General features: G+C 44.4%; 1 protein-coding gene across 4 annotated transcripts in view; it reads right to left on the bottom strand.

The window, feature by feature from the left end:
* Positions 1-6502: 6502 nt before the first annotated feature.
* Positions 6503-14133, bottom strand: part of THEM4 (thioesterase superfamily member 4) — a 65902-nt gene continuing 58271 nt past the window's right edge. For 3 of the 4 annotated variants that reach the window (XR_010748812.1, XR_010748811.1, XR_010748810.1), the window contains 3 exons: positions 11753-11877; positions 7529-7649; positions 6503-7247 (listed from right to left, as the gene is read on the bottom strand). Coding sequence is in view for 1 of the 4 variants with exons in the window: in XM_066362487.1 (XP_066218584.1) it covers positions 7210-7247; positions 11753-11877 (163 nt within the window). In the remaining 3 variants the exon portion in view is untranslated. The remainder of the gene's footprint in view (positions 7248-7528; positions 7650-11752; positions 11878-14133) is intronic. The other variant, XM_066362487.1, reaches the window with a different exon arrangement.

Genomic DNA, 14133 nt, shown 5'->3' with positions numbered 1-14133 from the left:
AGGGAGGTGTGAGCACACTTAATAGCAAAAAACCCTGGCCATTTGGCATTCTTTCAGTTAGGTTCTTTTGCCTTCAATGTAGATCTGATGTGCTTTAGCAGTTTTGCAAACCTGCTCAGACACACACCAAATGATTAAAGTACCTTCACTACCTATTAGGTGAAACTAGACAGCAGTGCAGTCTCGCTCCTAAGCTTCACATTTTTTTCTTTTTTTGTGACAGAGACAGAGAGACAGAGAGGGACAGATAGAGACAGACAGGCAGAAAGGGAGAGAGATGAGAAGCATCAATTCTTTGTTGTGGCACCTTAATTGTTCATTGATTGCTTTCTCATATGTATGTTGACTGGGGGTTATAGTGGAGCAAGTGACCCCTTGCTCAAGCCAGCAACCTTGGGGTTCAAGCCAGTGGCCCTGGGGTTCAAGCCAGCGACCATGGGACCAAATCTATGACCCCACGCTCAAGCCAGTGACCCCGCGCTCAAGCCGGCAACCTCTGGGTTTCGAACCTGGGTCCTCTGCATCCCAGTCCAATGCTCTATCCACTGCACCACCATCTGGTCAGGCAAACTTCACATGTTTAAACATGGCTAGTGTCCATGCTTAGAACATTAGTCTCTCAATTTATTTTTAGTTTTATCTACGGTCTGTTAGGGTTGAAATGTGTCTCCCATGAAAAGGTTTGTTGAAATCCTAACCCCCAATTCCTTTGAATATGACTTTATTTGAAAATAAGGTCTTTCTAGAGGTAATGAAGTTAAAATGGGGTCATTAGGGTGGGTTCTACCAATATGACTGGTGCTCTTATAAAAAGGGGAAATTTGGACACAGAGAGAGATGTGTATAGAAGAGGATGTGAAGACACACAAAAGAATGCCATGTGAAGATGGAGGGCTGATGTATAGGCATGCCTTTGGTTTGATTTCAAACCACCGCAATAAAGTGAATATTGCAACAGAGCAAGTAACATGAATATTCTTTTGCTTCCCAGTGCATATAAATGTTCACACTAGAGTGTGCAAGAGTTTTGTTTAAAAAAATGTATATACCTTAACTTAAAAGTATTTCATTGCTAAACTAACCACCATCTGAGCCTTCAGTGAGTCAATTTTTTTGGCAGGTGGAGGGTCATGCCTCCATGTTAATGGCTGCTTAGTGATCAGGGTTGTGATTTTGAATTTCAGGGTGGATGTAGCAATTTAAAAAATGTTAATGAAGTTTGCCTCATCAATTGGCTCTTTCATGAATGATTTCTCGGTAGCATATGATGAAAGCATTTTAGCCACAGAACTACTTTCAAGATTGGAATCAACCCTCTCAAACCCTGTCACTGCTTTATTAACTAAGCTTATGTAATAGTTCACATCCTTTCTTGCCATTTCAATAATCTTTACCAGGGTTAGTGTCTATCTCAAGAAACCACTTTCTTTGGTCATCCATAAGAAGAAGCTCCTCATGTTAAAATTTTTCCATGAGACTGCAGCAATTCATGAGACTGGAGCAAATCTTCAGGCTCCACTTCTAATTCTAGTTCTCTTGCTGTTTCCACATCTGCATTACTTCTTCCACTGAAAGCTTGATCCCCTCTGTGAGGTTGGTTGGCTATGGGGGAAGGTCACGTGAGGAAACAGGCCCGGGAACTTTGGCTGGAACTGCCCACACCCATGCGCGCCAAAAGAAACTTCCCAGGAACCCTTTGAAAAAGGACTGTCTGTCAGCCAATGAAATTTCGTCACATCATATCAACTTGACCACCCTAACAACCCTATAAGTTACCCGCACACGGAAGAATCCGCGCAACTTCTCTGGCTCCCCTCCCGCGGACCAGAGAACATCGTCTGGGAAGTGCTCTACTAAATAAAGCTCTGGCTATTTCACACTTCGTGGCCATGCCCTTCTTTCTTCCTCAGGGGAAAATACCTTACACCCTCAGTCACCCATAAGGGGTTGGAATCAACTTTTTCCAAACCTCTTTTAATATTGATATTTTAACCTCTTCCCATGAATCACAAATATTCCTGATGGCTCTAGAATGGTAACTTTTTCTCAAAATGTTTCAATTTGCTTTGCCCACATCTATCATAGGAATCACTATCAGTGGCAGCTATAGCTTTATGAAGTTATTTTTTAAATAATAGGACTTGAGAGTCAAAATTACTCCTTGATCCATGGGCTGCTGCCACAGACCAGCGCGGCTAGTAATTGTCCAGGTCCTGAGTGAGAACAGTGCGGAATGAAGAAATAAACTCAGAGAGAAAAAGGATGGGATCAGAGGGTCTCTTTGCAACACAGGTAGCTTACAAGAGCTAGTCTCCATCCCCAAATGGCTTTATTTATAGGGCAGAGTAAAGTCCTTAGCAAATCAAAGATATCTCTGATACAAAGTCACATCTCCAAAGCAACCCAAGAATTCTCCCAAGTGCAGAAAACCCTCCACCCTGCATAACTGAAATCAATCAACATCAGAACAAACAAAGGGTGAGAGGAAGGCCATGTATACGATAAATTGCCCCTAGCAACTTAAACCAGTGGGGATGGGATGAGTAGAAACACTCCAGCATCACAGCTAACATGAAGGTGTGGAGAAAAACAGCCTTTAGCAATTTAACCAAGCAAGTGAGGTGGAGGGTTGGGCAGACTGTCAGCTTACTGCCAGTCCCCCACACCTGTCCCCCCAAAATCTAAACCACAAGGACCCTGTCAGCTTGCAGTCTCCAACAGGCTGCAGAATGAATACGGTGTCAGCAGGCATAAAAACAACAAATTTCCCTTGGCCAGATAGCTCAGTTGGTTAGTGTCATCCTGATATGCTAAGGTTATGGATTTGACCCCTGGTCAGGGCACATACAAGAAGCAACCAATGAATGTATAAATAAGTGGAACAACAAATTGGTATTCTTCTCTTTCTCTAGTCAATAACATTTTTAAAAATTAAAAGAAAAACATTAATCTTATACATCTCCATCAGAGCTCTTAGGTGATGAGGTGTTATTGTCGATAAGTAATATTTAAAACATCTTTTTCTGAACAGCATGTCTCAAGTGGGCTTAAAATATTCAGTAAATCATTTTGTAAACAGATATGCTGTCACCCAGGCTTTGCTGTTTGAGTTATAGACCACAGGCAAAGTAGATTTAGTGTTGTCTTAGAGAGCCCTGGGATTTTCAATTTAAAGTCACCGGTTGCAGTAGCCCCTGTCCTTTGAAGCTTTGAAGCCAGACATTGACTTCTCTCCAGCTGTAAGTCCTAGATGTCATCTTCTTCCAATTTAAGGCTGTTTTGTGTAGTCTTCACTGGAAGTGTGTTGTTTGGTGTAGCCACCGTATCATCGAGACCTCTGGATAACCTGAGGCAACTCTGACATCAGCACTGTGCTTCACCTTGCACTTCTGTCAGAGACGGTTTCTTTCCTTAAACCTCAGGAAGCAACCTCTGCTAGCTCCAACCTTTCCTCTGCAGCTTCCGTGCCTCTCTGTCTTGACAGAGTTGAAGAGCGTTAAGGCCTTGTTCTGGGTTAGGTTTTGACTTCAGAGAACATTGCGGCTGAAAGCGTGGCCCGCAGGCACCCTGGCAGGTGAGTGGGCACCTAGAACAGAGCGTGAGGCAAGAGCCCCGACTGCCTGGTCGCTAGGGTCTGCAAAGGACGTGGACACTGTCTGAATGTGGGTCCACACTCCGCCCTCTCAGTTTGATCTTCTGTCCAGACCCCTAAAACTTTCTCCAAATCAGCAGTAAGGCTATTTCACTTTATCAGTTGTGTGCACTAGGGCAGTGGTCCCCAACCTTTTTTGGGCCACGGACCAGTTTAATGTCAGAAAATATTTTCACGGACCGGCCTTTAGGGTGGGATGGATAAATGTATCACGTGACTGAGACAAGCGTCAAGAGTGAGTCTTAGATGGATGTAACAGAGGGAACTGGTCATTTTTAAAAAATAAAACATCGTTCAGACTTAAATATAAATAAAACGGAAATAATGTAAGCTATTTACTCTTTCTCTGCGGACCCGTACCAGTCCACGGCCCGGGGGTTGGGGACCACTGGACTAGAGTAGCACTTTTTTTTTTATTTATTTTATTTTATTTATTTATTTTTATTTTTTTCATTTTTCTGAAGCTGGAAACAGGGAGAGACAGTCAGACAGACTCCCGCATGCGCCCGACCGGGATCTACCCGGCATGCCCACCATGGGGCCACGCTCTTCCCACCAGGGGTCGATGCTCTGCCCATCCTGGGCGTCGCCATGTTGCGACCAGAGCCACTCTAGCGCCTGGGGGAGAGGCCACAGAGCCATCCCCAGCACCCGGGCCATGTTTGCTCCAATGGAGCCTTGGCTGCAGGAGGGGAAGAGAGAGACAGAGAGGAAAGCGCGGCGGAGGGGTGGAGAAGCAAATGGGCGCTTCTCCTGTGTGCCCTGGCCGGGAATCGAACCCGGGTCCTCCGCACGCTAGGCCGATGCTCTACCGCTGAGCCAACCGGCCAGGGTGAGTAGCACTTTTAATTTCAAGAACTTTTCCTTTGCATCACAACCTGGCTGTTTGGCACAAGAGGTTTAGCTTTCAGTACATCTTGGTTTTCAACATGCCTTCCTCACAAAGCTGAATGATTTCTAGCTTTCAGTTTGAGGTAAGAGACATGTGACTCTTCCTTTACTTGAATAATTATGAGACCATTGTATAATTGCATATTATACAATGGCATAATTAGACCATGGTATAATTTCAATATTGTCTCAAGGAATACGGAGGGAGGCCCAAGTAGAGGGAGAGAGATGAGGGAATGGCCAGTCAGAACACACATTTATTTTTTTATTTTTTATTATTTTTGTGACAGAGACAGAGAGAAGGACAGATAGGACAGACAGGAAGGGAGAGAGATGAGAAGCATCAATTCTTTGTTGTGGCACCTTAGTAGTTCATTGATTGCTTTCTCATATGTGCCTTGACTGGGGGCTACAGCAGAGTGACCCCTTGCTCAAGCCAGAGAACTTGGGTTCAAGCTGGTGAGCTGTGCTCAAACCAGATGAGCCCGCACTCAAACTGGAAACCTCGGGGTTTTGAACCAGGGTCCTCTGCGTCCTAGTCCAACGCTCTATCCACTGCGCCACCACCTGGTCAGGCAAAACATACATTTATTAAATTTACCGTCTTATGTGGGCAGAGTTCATAGCTCCCTAAAAACAATTACAATAGTAACATCAAAGATCAAGGATCATAGATCACCATAACTAACGTAGTGATAATAAGTTTGAAATAGTGTGAGAATTATCAATATGTGACACAAAGACATGAAGTGAGCAAATGCTCTTAGAAAAATGGTGCCTATTAGAATTGCTTGAGCCCTGGCTGGATAGCTCAGTTGGTTAGACCACTGTCCTAAAACGAGACATTGCTGGTTCTATCCCAGGAGAAACATCCCATACAGAAACAGATCGATGATTCTGTCTCTCTCTCTTAAATCAACTAAAAAGAAAGAATTGTTCAACACGGAATTGCCACAAACCTTTAGTGAGTAAAAACATGATAACTGGCCCTGGCCGGTAGGCTCAGCGGTAGAGTGTCGGCCTAGCGTGCGGAGGACCCGGGTTCGATTCCCGGCCAGGGCACACAGGAGAAGCGCCCATTTGCTTCTCCACCCCTCCGCCGTGCTTTCCTCTCTGCCTCTCTCTTCCCCTCCCGCAGCCAAGGCTCCATTGGAGCAAAGATGGCCCGGGCGCTGGGGATGGCTCCTTGGCCTCTGCCTCAGGCGCTAGAGTGGCTCTGGTCGCAACATGGCGACGCCCAGGATGGGCAGAGCATCGCCCCTGGTGGGCGTGCCGGGTGGATCCCGGTCGGGCGCATGCGGGAGTCTGTCTGACTGTCTCTCCCCGTTTCCAGCTTCAGAAATGAAAAAAAACCAAAAAAAAAAAAACAAGGAAAACATGGTATCTGCAAAGGGCAATAAAGAGAAACAATAAAATGAGATATGCTTGTATCTATAAGCCAAGGGATGCCTGAGGCCACCAGAAGTTAGGAGTGGCATGGAACAGTTCCACGGAGAGAGCATGGCCTTGCTGACACTTTGACTTTGGACTTCTGGTCTCCAGAACTGAGACAAGGAGTCTGTTGTTTGAAGCCACCCAGGGTGTGGCTTCCTAATGCCACACCCTAATGTGGCATTAGGCAACCCATAATGTTGTTATGGCAACCCTAATGCTATGGTGTGAATATTTGTTCCCTCAAGATTCTTATGTTGAAACCCTAATGTTCAATGTACTAATAAGTGGGACCTTTGGGAGTAATGTGGATGCTTAAGTAATGTGGATGGAGCCCTCATGAATAGGATCAGTGCCCTTATAAAAGGATCCAAAGAGTGCCTGACCTGTGGTGGCTCATCTGGCTTGAGTGCAGGCTCACTGGCTTGAGCCCTCAGTCAAGGCACATATGAGAAACAATCAATGAACAACTAAAGTGATGCAACTATGAGTTGATGCTTTTCTCTCTCTGTTTGGCTCTCTCTCTGAAAAAAAAAAAAAAAAGGGCACAGTGTTTGAATCCCTAGAATCCAAGAGAACCAAACTGAGGTATCTCTTGCTATAGGAACTAGTTGTGTTTCCTACTGTAGTCAAAAATATTTGTTTAGTCTGACCTGTGGTGGAGCAGTGGGTAAAGCATTGACCTGGAATGCTGAGGTCGCCGGTTCAAAACCCTGGGCTTGCCTGGTCAAGGCACATATGGGAGTTGATGCTTCCTGCTCCTCCCCCTGTTCTATCTCTTTCCTCTCTCTCTAATAAAAATGAATAAATAAAAATAAAAAATATTTGTTTAGATAATAAAACAATAAAACAAAACAAAAAGATTTATTTAGCTACAACAAACTTATCAGTCATGAATGCATGCATGTACACATCACACACACATGTATATATGCATCCACATATTTGTTCCTTCCTTTGGTTTCTGGCATTTCCAAGTTTGCAGATGTCACCTTAAGGATCCCATTCAAATTTCAGGAAAACTACTTATTATAAGGACACACAAAGAGTTGCTGATGCTCCCACAGTAAGTGTTTCTGTGCTAAAAAGTTGAGACGGGGACACAGCTGCTGGAGTTGTGTTCAGAAGCTTGTTCAGGATGGCAGCGTGGACAGAGCAGGGCTGGGCCACAGCTTCTTCTGCAGGAAGGAGAGCCTCATGCAGGTGGAGTGGAATTTGCCAGAAGCTCTTTTATGTCAAATGTTTTTCTCAGGCTCCAGCTTTATAAATAAGCCTAAATGAACAAACAAAAGATTATCAGTCAACTAAATTCAACCTGATGGGACTTCTCTAAGTAGAAATATATATATATATATATTTAAAAGGCATTTAGATTCGTATTCAGTCTCTCATTTTTCAGCCAAATTAAGAGTCAATTTTTGACTATCTCAATACTGTATTATATTCCCTAGGTAACCAGATCCTCTACCCCTTGGTCATTTCATGGTTCATTACCACTTCCATTAGAGATAGGGAAGGGAAAGGAAGGGAAATTACAACCGAGCCATCTGGTACCTTTTTGATACTGAAATGTTTAGTGAGAGAAGTATAAACCACAGCCTGGAATGGAGTTGTTAAATTGACTATGGATTCAGATTATTCATGATCTTCCTCCTGCTTCTTTCATCCATCATTCCTGTAAACAATTGATGCTTAGGGTAAAAATGAATTTCTTTAAAAAATTTTTTTAATTAATTTATTGTGTTTACATAGATTCTAGTGTCCCCCAGAATTCATCCTCCCCTCCCCCATGTTCCCCAGTACATCTTCCCCTCTCCCCCTCCCCCCTTCCCTCCAGGATTTGATTTTCTGCTCTCATCCCATCCTATCACCCTATCATCCCCTTTCCCTCTGTCCACTTTCCTTCTGGATCCTTTGATCCCGCCTCTGTCTCTATTCTGCTCCTCAGTTCATATAAAAATGAATTTCTTAAACAAGACACAAAAAGCATTAACCATAAAGAAAAAATTTAATAAATGTGACTACATTAACATTAAAAAGTTTGGTTCATAACCTGACCAGTCAGTGGTGCAGTGGATAGAGTGTCAAACTGGGACACAGAGGACCCAGGTTTGAAACCCTGAGGTCACCCAGCTTGAGCGCGGGCTCATCTTGTTTGAGCTCAGCTCACCAGTTTGAACCCAAGCTCACTGGCTTGAGCAAGGGGTCACTCACTCTGCTGTAGCCCTCCAGTCAATGCATATATGAGAAAGCAATCAATGAACAACTAAGATGCCGCAACAAAGAATTGATGCTTCTCATCTCCCTTCCTGTCTGTCCCTATTTGTCCCTCTCTCTGTCTCTCTCTCTGTCTCTGTCACACAAAAAAAGCTTTATTTATAAAAAGATACCACTTAAAGAAAATAAAAGACAACTTACATTCTGAAATATATACAGCTTATGTATCCAATAAAAAGGTTAGTTTAATATAAAATAACTACATAAAGAATGAGAAAAAAACAATACAAGAGGCTGAACAAGCAGGAATGTCACAGAATGAGAGGCAATTATGGTTAATCAATATATGAAGAGATGCTCAACTCCATGTGTATTCAGGGCAATGCAAATCAAAACCACAGAGAGACGATTTTGCAATCATTTGACGGGCAGAACTCCAGAAGTCTGATTTTACCAACTGCTAGAGAAGACGGGGATCAATAGAATCTATGTTGCTGGGAGGAGTGTAAATTGGTACAGCTTTAGAAAACAATCTGCCATTATAAAGCTGAACACTCATATTCTACAACACAGAAATGCTACTCTTAAATACATGTCAGCGCTTGCCTATGTACACCATCAGGAGACATGCTCAAGAATGCTCAGAGCAGCCCCATTCACAACAGTCAGAGGCCCATCTTTAGAAGAAGAGATAAATCCATTGTGACAGTCACACAGTGCAATATTGTACAGCAGTAAAAATGAGTATATTACATAGCCAGCAATACAAGTGGACCTTAATACTGTGAAGTTGAATGACAAAAAAAAAAATCAAGTCTCAGACAAGCACATGCAGCACAAAATCATTTTTGCAAAGTTCAAAAACAAACACTAAACAATATATTACTTCTATATGCCTATATCCTTGATCAAACAAAACAAACAAACATAGTAAGGAATAAAACCAACAAAATTCTAGACCAGAGTTACTTCTGGGAGAAAAGTAGGAGGATGAGATGGGGAAAAGTAATTAGCCGGGATAAAATATTATTAAGATTCTGGTACTTGTTTGATGGTAGGTTCCAGGGTATTTATTATCCTATTTTAAAAAAATAGATACATTAGTAAATGTTAAATGAAAGATGACCATTCATGTACCTATGACTGTATGTCCTAAATCAAGGATTATGATTAACCCAAACCTGTGCATCTGACGTCCATTACAATAAAAAATGCAAACAAACAAAAAGCATTGGATATCTAAATTAACTTGTCTAAATCTTAAGTAAATAAAGGTGAGGCTTCAAGGGCCCCTCATTGCAAAGGCCCTGTGGGAGTGGGAGTTGTGCAGTGCTTACGGATGCAGTTGGGAAGCATTTCTATGCGAGTCCAGTACTTCTAGTAAACTGCTACAGAGATCTCAAAAGGAAGGGGCCTGCACCTCCCAGACAGCAGTATATATTGTGATTTTACACCCAAGTTTGCATTCTTTTTCTTAATTTTGGCTTTTTAAATTGTATACTTTTTTTTTTTTTTTTTGAGAGAGAGGTCGGGAGAGAGAGAGACAGGAGCATAGAGCTGCTCCTGTATGTGCCCTGACTGGGGAATCAAACTGGCAACCTCAGTGCTCTGGGATGACATTCCAATCAACCGAGCTATCCAGCCAGGGATTAATTTTTATTGATTTTTAAAGAGACAGAGAGAGGAAGGGAGAGAGAGGGGAGGGAGAAGGAAAGCATTCACCTGCTGTTCAACTCAGTCGTGCACTTGGTTGCTTTTTGTGTGTGCCCTGACCGGGGATGGAACCTGCAACCTTGTCATTTTGGGACGATGCTCTTAACTGACTGAGCTAACTGGCCAGGGCCATATAAGCTCCCTACAAAACCTAGCTCCATTTTTGATAATCCATTTACAAAACCATTTTCACGAGGTACAAAGAGCACACAGTGGAATCTTTCCCCCAACCTATCTGGTCCCTTTCCCAGTGGCAACCGACGTTAATACGTGTGACTTTCCTTATATACAGATATTTCACCTCTCCTCCCATTTCTTAGTTTTTATTTTGAATTAATTTCAAGCTTACAGAAAAACTGAGATGAGTACAAAGAACTGTTTCCTCTGGAACCACTGGAGAAGAGTAACTTGTGAAAATTTGTGCAAAATGACAATATACAAAGTTACTCAACACAACATTATTTGCAAGAGCAAAAGACTGGGAAAACACATATGTCTAACATCTCCAATTCCAACCCACACCAGAGTCCATTCTTATTTTCTCTCTTTCCGTATCCAGAACTGCTCTCTGACAGTGAGAAACCTAGCTCTCACCCTGACTGCCAGCCGCAAAGAGGCCACCCTCACTCTGGGGGCGCTGACGCCCACACGCCCCTCCCCGTGTGGATGCCTTGCTTACCCAGCTTGAGCTCTGTCCCCCCGCGGGGCCACTCCCCTGTGTGGACACCCTCTTCACTCCACTCAGACTCCAACATGGTGCTGGGCCGCGGCAGCCACCTCTTCCCCTGGCCTCCCCCTCTCACTGAACCTACCACGCCTCACTCGACACGCTTCTGGAACAAATTATAGAGGAAGGAAGGAAGGAAAACGTGAAAGGGAAAGAGGAAGAAAAGGGGAAGAGAATGGGAAGAACAACTACTTTTTCTGCACTAATGATAACATCTGCACCTTATTCTTATTTATGGCACCACGATATTACACAGTATTATTTTTTTGTGTGTGTATTTTTCCGAAGCTGGAAACGGGAGGCAGTCAGACTCCCGCATGCGCCCGACCGGGATCAACCTGGCATGCCCACCAGGGGGCGATGCTCTGCCCATCCGGGGCATTGCTCTGTCGCCTGGGGCAGAGGCCAAGGAGCCATCCCCAGCGCCCCTGCCATTTTTTGCTGCAATGGAGCCTCGCTGCGGGAGGGGAAGAGAGAGACAGAGAGGAAGGAGAGGGGGAGGGGTGGAGAAGCAGATGGGCGCTTCTCCTGTGTGCCCTGGCCGGGAATCGAACCCGGGATCTCCGCACGCCAGGTCGACGCTCTACCACTGAGCCAACCGGCCAGGGCCTACACAGTATTTTTATGGCACACACAATACAGTTTACAGATGAACTGTAGTCTTTTTAACCAGTCTCTTATCTACAGAAACCTGTGTTTTGCCAATCTTTTGCTATTCCAAATAATATTGCACGAGTTACACAATTAATGCGACCCTAGAGCAATTGCACACATTGTAATTTTGCACATACGTTAGTACACTGGTGGGATTAAATCCTAGAATGGGTCAAAGGGTACATGACTTTGTAATTTTGATAAATATTGGCAAATAGCTGCCTACAGGCATGTATAAGCAGTATGTTTAACTTATTCTTTGAATGACAGGAGGGAATTAAAATTTTCTGGGCACATGGGTTTATAAAACCAAAGCAAAACAAATACTCAAAACCTCAACTAAACAAAAAACACAACAACACAAAAAAGATCTGGAAATAAAACCCCAAACAAACCTCCCAAAGCAAAAAAGCCCCAAGCAAAACCAAAATAAACCAAAGCAAAAAAGGGGAGTGGCAGCTTCTTACCTGTTGCCTCTGTGAATAGGGTCTTCTCATCAACACTTTTAATATTACAGGAAGTAAATATTTTCCTTCCTTCAATTTTTTCAAGTTGGCTATTGATCACCACAACAGAACAAAGGGGGACAGGTCTGCAAAAGAAAAAAAGGAAAAAAATCAGTTTATATCAGATTTCTGCAACATTGAGAGATGATCGAGTGCATGACAGGGGTGGCAATTTATGATACCCGATGCCAGCGGGTGCTGAGAATCCTAGATGAACGTTCCTTAAAGAGGCTGACATCAGCAGCCACTCACACCCCCTTCCTCCCAAGCACCACTGCTCCCGGGCGGCTCATGGGAATCTGGTCCCTGACTGCTCTTCTGGGTTAGAGTCAAAGGATCACCAGGGAGTCCAGCTCTGTGGTGGCACAGGCTGTCCCCTCTGACCATCCAGAACAGGGGTCCCCAAACTACGGCCCCTTGAGTCCATTTATCCGGCCCCCACTGCACTTACAAAAGGGGCACCTCTTTCATTGGTGGTCAGTGAGAGGAGCATAGTTCCCATTGAAATACTGGTCAGTTTGTTGATTTAAATTTACCTGTTTTGTTTTTTTTTTGTATTTTTCTGAAGCTGGAAATGGGGAGAGACAGTCAGACAGACTCCCGCATGCGCCCGACCGGGATCCACCCAGCACGCCCACCACTGGGGGCGCTCTGCCCACCAGGGGGCGATGCTCTGCCCCTCCGGGGCGTCACTCTGCCGCGACCAGAGCCACTCTAGCGCCTGGGGCAGAGGCCAAGGAGCCATCCCCAGAGCCCGGGCCATCCTTGCTCCAATGGAGCCTTGGCTGCGGGAGGGGAAGAGAGAGACAGAGAGGAAGGAGGGGGGGGGGGGTGGAGAAGCAAATGGGCGCTTCTCCTATGTGCCCTGGCCGGGAATCGAACCCGGGTCCCCCACACGCCAGGCCAACGTTCTACCGCTGAGCCAACTGGCCAGGGCCAAATTTACCTGTTCTTTATTTTAAATATTGTATTTGTCCCTGTTTTGTTTTTTTACTTTAAAATAAGATATATACAGTGTGCATAGGGATTTGTTCAGTTTTTTTTTTTTTATAGTCCGGCCCTCCAAAGGTCTGAGGGACAGTGAACTGGCCCCCTGTGTAAAAAGTTTGGGGACCCTTGATCCAGAGCAAAGTCTGAAGGGAGCTAAAATCCTTTAAAGAAATGAAAACAGGACTATGGGATGGTACCAGTCAGCTTCTCTCATTTTCTCTGTTATAAACGAGATTTCTCACCCAATCCCTTTAGAGTAACTTTCACTAGAAAGACAACTAATATTTAACAACAAATTGCTGGTTAGCAGCTTAATGTGTTAAATAGTGCTGTCCAACAGAACTCCTGTGATGACAGAAATGTCCCATATCTAAGCTGTCCAATATAGTAGCCACAGGTGACGACGGAGCATTCAAAATGTGGCTCCTGTGAATGAGAAACCAAATCTTTAAATTTATTTGATTTTAATTAATTTGTATTTCAATTTAAACAGCTACATGTGACTAGTGGCTACTGTCACCTTTGAGAATCCTGGAGACATAGGACCATAAAGGAAAAGATACTCCTTTAAAGGTGATATGGTAGCTGGCAGAGCAACAGAGAGCACGGAGACGTGTTTTTTGTGTTCCTATAGCACCCCCACGTGGGTGAGGGACCTACTCCAGGTGGAAAGGAAGTTACCACTGTGATTACCCTCTGCCCACTCTCCCTTCCCATTTGCTGTTCCTGAACCTCAATGGAACAACCCAGCTTTATTTACTCTTTTCTTGGGCCAGCAACCATGGGATCATGTCTATGACCTCACACTCAAGCTGGCAACCCTGTGCTCAAGCTGGATGAGCCCAAGTTTAAGCCTAGGACCTCAGTGTTTCAAACCGGAAACCTCAGCTTCCCAGATTGATGCTCTATCCACTGTACCACTACCGGTTAGACAAAGATGGCTCTTTGAAAAGACTAATAGTCTCTGTCAAGATATAAGAGAGTATAATAAATACTAAATAAGAGAGCTATTAAGATCAAAAGGGTACAGGCCCTGGCTGGTTAGCTCAGTGGTACAGTGTCAGCCTGGAATGTCGAAGTCCTGGGTTTGATTCCTGGCCAGGGCACACAGGAGAAACACCCATCTGCTTCTCCACCCTTCCCTCTCTCCTTTCTCTCTATCTCTCTCTTCCCCTCCTGCAGCCAAGGCTCCATTGGAGCAAAGTTGGCCCAGGCACTGAGGACGGCTCCATGGTCTCTGCCTCAGGCACCAGAATAGCTCCAGTTGCAACGGAGCAATGCCCCAGATGGGCAGAGCATTGCCCCCTGGTGGGCTTGCTGGGTGGATCCTGGTCAGGTGTGTGCTGGGGTCT

Source organism: Saccopteryx leptura, chromosome 2 (assembly GCF_036850995.1).
Source record: "Saccopteryx leptura isolate mSacLep1 chromosome 2, mSacLep1_pri_phased_curated, whole genome shotgun sequence".
Taxonomy (NCBI): Eukaryota; Metazoa; Chordata; class Mammalia; order Chiroptera; family Emballonuridae; genus Saccopteryx; species Saccopteryx leptura.
Note: the sequence above shows the minus strand (reverse complement) of the source record. Positions and strands in the feature narration are given on the sequence as shown.